Here is a 4736-nt window from a genome sequence, read left to right as displayed (position 1 = left end):
GAAATGGTTCACTTTTGAAATAATATTACAATATTTTAATAATAAGAGTCAGCACCTCTGAAACTGTAGTGGATGTCGGTCTCTTTTCCCAGGTAACAAGGGAAAGGACAAGAGGAARTGGCCTCAAGTTGTGGCAGGGCAGTTTAGACTGGATATTAAGAAAAATCTCTTCACTGAAAGGATTGTCAAGCAGAGGAACAGGCTGCCCAGGRAAGTGGCTGACTCACCATCCCTGGAGACATTTAAAAGATGTGTAAATGTGGCACTCAGGGACAGGGTTTAGTGGTGGACTTGGCAGTGTTAGGGTAATGGCTGGGCTCTATCTTAGAGGTCTTTTCCAACCTAAACAATCCTATGATTCTATAATTCAGGCAAATTACAACTATGCGAAAGGATTCATACCTGTTCCTAATAAAAACAGAGGAATTAATAAAATGAAACATCATACAATTTTAAAAGAATAATCATATTTATTCTCTGTTAAAAAGAGATGGCACATAAAGGTTGAAAATATAAATATCAAAATTATTTAACAGTTAGCCAACAACCATGGCTTGGCAGCAATATTTTACAAAATCRTTGCGCAATAATTTTCTCTGGCAGATTAAACTCCACAAAATCCATGATGTATACCTTTTCTGTTTACATCATAAATCATCCTACAAYAGTAAGATAATGTTCTGGCATATGTATAAAACATACAGTAACATGATACATGCTTTATAAAAGCAGGAAAGAAGGAAAGGAGAGAGAATATCTCTTAATGCTTCCCTTAAACCTTTGACTCAAATTTAAGTAACAGATATTCACTTTCCCATTTGCAGTCACTTAACACAGGCAGTTCCAAGTACACATACAAATACACATATATTAAGAGGATTTGTTATAAATAGTATTGCTTTTATAGGCAGCTTCAAATATACAATCTTCTGTGTGTCTTTAAAAAAAATAAAGTCCCAGTTTAGTCTATAAAGAATAAGAGTTCATCCACAGCTGAACATTCTTAATTAGAATGGGATGTTACATGTGACTCCATGAATGTCCCAAAGAGTTTGTCCCAGTGGGTGAAGTAAGGAGCATAGTTTGATTTGAATTTCAGATGGTGGAGATCATGATGTGGTGCTCCTCCATACAATCCAAAAGGCACAAGTCGGTGAGTTGACCACGGAAGGTCGTATCCTGAATGGTCCTCCACTGACAAACCAATATTTACAAGGAAGAAAATCATTTCTGTCAAAGGATGGCATCCGAGGAGCAGTGGGTTTATAGCAGCAAAAAATCCCAGTGAGAGCAACTCCCATACACTRGAATACTGTGTAGTAAGGGCAAACGTCGACACATGCTTGTGGTGCACCTTGTGGAAGGTCTTGTAGAGCCAAGGCACCTTGTGATGGAGCAAATGCCACAGGAAATACTCAAAATCAAACAGCAGCAGACAAACTGCTACCTGCAGCAGGACCTCAGGCAGCTCTGGAGCTATCCCTGGTAGAGTCATGGGTCTCCAGTACCAGTGCAGAACTGTCACTGGGAAGATCAAAACGACATGGTGATACACGCTTTGAATAATGCAAGGCACCATCATTCCCAGGCTTGGATAGTTCTGYGGCTGGATTTTGTATTTTCTCAGGTCTGGTAGTCTGATGCTTAAGAAGTCCAGTGCAATATACGGAAGACAGAAAGCCATATATGCTGTAAAAGAAAACAGCACTGGAAAAACCGGTGACTTGATCAATGTCTCCCTTGCTGTGACAAAGTCCCAGAGAGTCTGGAGGCACAGCCTGTCCCGCTGTCCCTCCATGGCAGAGCTGAGCAGCGCTCGGTGCTCCAGGCTGCAGTTCATGCTGATTGCAGGCTCAGCCGGCTGCAAATCCCGCAGGCTTTTATCCAGCCTGCCCGACTCCACCCCCAGAAACTCTCCTCGCATGGTAATAAGCAGTGTTAAAGGGGAAGCTCCATTTCCTGTGGTATAGATGCAATATAATGCATTATAATCTCAGGAYAGAATAGCTGGCCAAGGTAATCAGCGGAGCTCTACAAGAGACTTGCACAGCAAGAAAAACAAGCAGAAGTGCAGAACTCTAACACTGGAATTCAGAGAAAGTGAGYTGGAACATCTTGGACTCCACTTAGTGCAGACACTTAAAAAATTGCTGTTTCTTAATAATTTTGAATTGTGTCATCCTTTGTTATTCTTTTGCCTTTATAGGTAAGGGAATACAAATTACCATTGGCTTGGGGGTTTTTTAATACGACTGCTACCTAAACTTCAGGTCTGACCTGTAGATATCTGGTGGGTAATGGCTGTTTGCAAACACATCCTTCAATGATTCCTGGTTATACAACAGCCTTAGTTAAAACCTACAATACACTTCTCATCTGGATGTGGTGGCTGTGACTTATCTYCATTTAACATTGCATTTGAGGCCATGCTCTCCCCTACATACCCATAGCTACTTGACATGGAAAAATTTACCTGACCTGACTAGATGCAAAATTGAGCCAAAAGCTTTTGAAGAACATAACRTCCCCAGTTGTGGAGAAGAATACAAGGTAAAATCTCATTTTGCTTCTTGACAGATACTTAGTGACCAATAYTATTACAATATTCACTCCACATCTCAACAGCTCTTTTAGCAAGKGGATATAGAATTCATCCTTTATCCATGTATCAAACTAACATAGGCACTTAGAAGATCCACTGGTGTTACCTATGTCCATTAAAGGATCTTCCTGTGGAGCACAGGCAAGCACACTACAGGCAGGCTTGACTCCCAACATTCCTAATTTGCTAAAAACATTTACACTATGGAAGTTTTGATTTAACCACTAAGACATCACTTCTTTTGTGCTTGTAGAAAAAGAAAAACAAAGCTTTGAACATTTAGGGAAACAAAGCTTGCCATCAGCTTCCTATGAACTCACCTCTTTTGTCGGTAAAGCATTTATTCTAATATTGGAAATGAGCTCAACTTCCTGGATGACTTTATTAGCTTTTTCAGATTATTTTAGTTCTTTGCTAATCATAAATCTGATGGGGGAAACGTGAGACTCCTATTTTCCTTGCTTCTCAATAATTAAGAATGATTAATTAGCAGTGACCTTTTCTGAACATGCATGAATTTGTAATACATAAGTTTGCTTTCAGTCTCAACTGCTTTCAATAGATTCTGCTCTCTTCTTGGGCTTCAAGAAGTTTACTTAAACAGTAACATTATCTGTGCTATTATTCAGAGAGTCAGAAGTTCTTCGCTGGAGACAGGTTTCTACCTGTTCCACCCATATTTTGGAAATAAATTCAGCTTCTTCGCTGTTAYGAGACTGTTCTGTTGAATTATTTTATTTAGACTTTTAACTGTAGTAAATTAAAACCCGATGAGAGATACTAATCTAACAGATGAGGATCTATATCCAAGAGCTTCACTTCAATCTTCTGACTGTATTTTATCCTAACCTCTATTTCACAGTAAGGAATTTGTAACACAATCCTGGGTCTGAGTATATCCATGTTGATTTATATAGTTACAATCAGAAACTAAGTCTCCCAGATGGGATAAGTGTTTCTCTATTTTATTAGAATTATGCAGGGAATAAATTTATTCTATAATGCATTCCAAACCTCACTAAAGGGAGACTGACAGAAATTGCTCAGCTGCCTTAAAGGCCCCCCTCTGGCTAATCCCTACAGACATGCAAAGTCTCAAAAGGTTTTAGAGCTATTGTTGCCTACGAGCTAAATTTTAAAGAATAGGCGTTTTGCCTGGAGATTAGGTCATAGAAAAATATTCTTAAATCCCTTAAGGAAAAATAACGGAATTGTGCATTGCTGTCACTAGGATATCCTACAACATAAAGCCGAGCAAGGCTCCAGCGAGCAGCGCTTACCTGGGAGGCTGGCGCCGCCCCGAGACCGGCTCCGCACCCGGGGCTCCACCGCACGGCTTCCCCCGGGGAGCTCGCTCGGGACAATTAATCCGCTCGCATCAGAGAGGACAAACTCTCATCCTCCAGAATCCGAGTCCAAGCCGTCCGACTTAGCCAGCAAATAGCATTTATCACATATCTCTGCTCCGCTAACTTCAGTTTYCTCGTCAGCGCAAGGTACGGCACGRAGAAAACACAAAGTGTACACAAACTCTTTCTGTACYTATTTCAGCTACACAACCCCCCCCAGCTTTTTTCACTCAACTCACAATGCTGCCAAACTCTCCCATGTGTTACAAGAATCTAAATGGCTCTCTAAAAAACTCACTCCTGCTACAGAGTTTAGGTTGAAGGGCACATAGTTTGGAATGAGGCCCCACAAAGGGTCTTAAATAGATTCCACATGAGCACAAGATGCATGCACCTACCCCAGGCTGCACTGTTCCGTTCACGCTACAGCGTAAACAGCAAAATACTACAGTGGGTAAGAAAATGAGGAGAAATTAGCGGGTGGGAAAACTAGAATCAACATACTGAAACTAATGCAGCAACAGAGGGAAAWTTTTTTTTCCTTCCTCTTCTTCTCTGTATGGTACTGTTATTATTGTTGTACCAGAGATAAGACAACATCCCAGTACATGCGGAGCTTTCTACCGGGAAAGGGTGCTGGGGAAAAAGGCTGTTGACCCGCTCGGSACCGGCACCAGGGAAGCAGGACAAGCACCAGAGCAGCGGAAGGCTGCAGGAAGGTTAAGGAAGCTGTTACCATGCTGGAACACGGGTGCCCGTGCCCGAACTCACCTGCCCGCCGAGCC

The 4736-nt window shown here is 41.5% G+C and overlaps 1 protein-coding gene across 1 annotated transcript; it reads right to left on the bottom strand.

Moving 5' to 3' along the window:
• Nucleotides 1–478: 478 nt before the first annotated feature.
• On the bottom strand, nt 479–4720 carry CH25H (cholesterol 25-hydroxylase). The gene is made up of 2 exons (XM_057370962.1): nt 3883–4720; nt 479–1959 (listed from the first exon to the last, which is right to left on the bottom strand). The coding sequence occupies exon 2, from the start codon at nt 1922–1924 to the stop codon at nt 1004–1006; it is 921 nt and encodes a 306-aa protein (XP_057226945.1). The 5' UTR covers nt 1925–1959; nt 3883–4720; the 3' UTR covers nt 479–1003.
• Nucleotides 4721–4736: the final 16 nt, after the last annotated feature.

This window comes from Malurus melanocephalus, unplaced genomic scaffold (assembly GCF_030028575.1).
Source record: "Malurus melanocephalus ecotype Western Australia unplaced genomic scaffold, MMel_1.1 scaffold_137, whole genome shotgun sequence".
Classification (NCBI taxonomy): domain Eukaryota; kingdom Metazoa; phylum Chordata; class Aves; order Passeriformes; family Maluridae; genus Malurus; species Malurus melanocephalus.
This window is presented reverse-complemented; position numbering and strand designations above follow the sequence as displayed.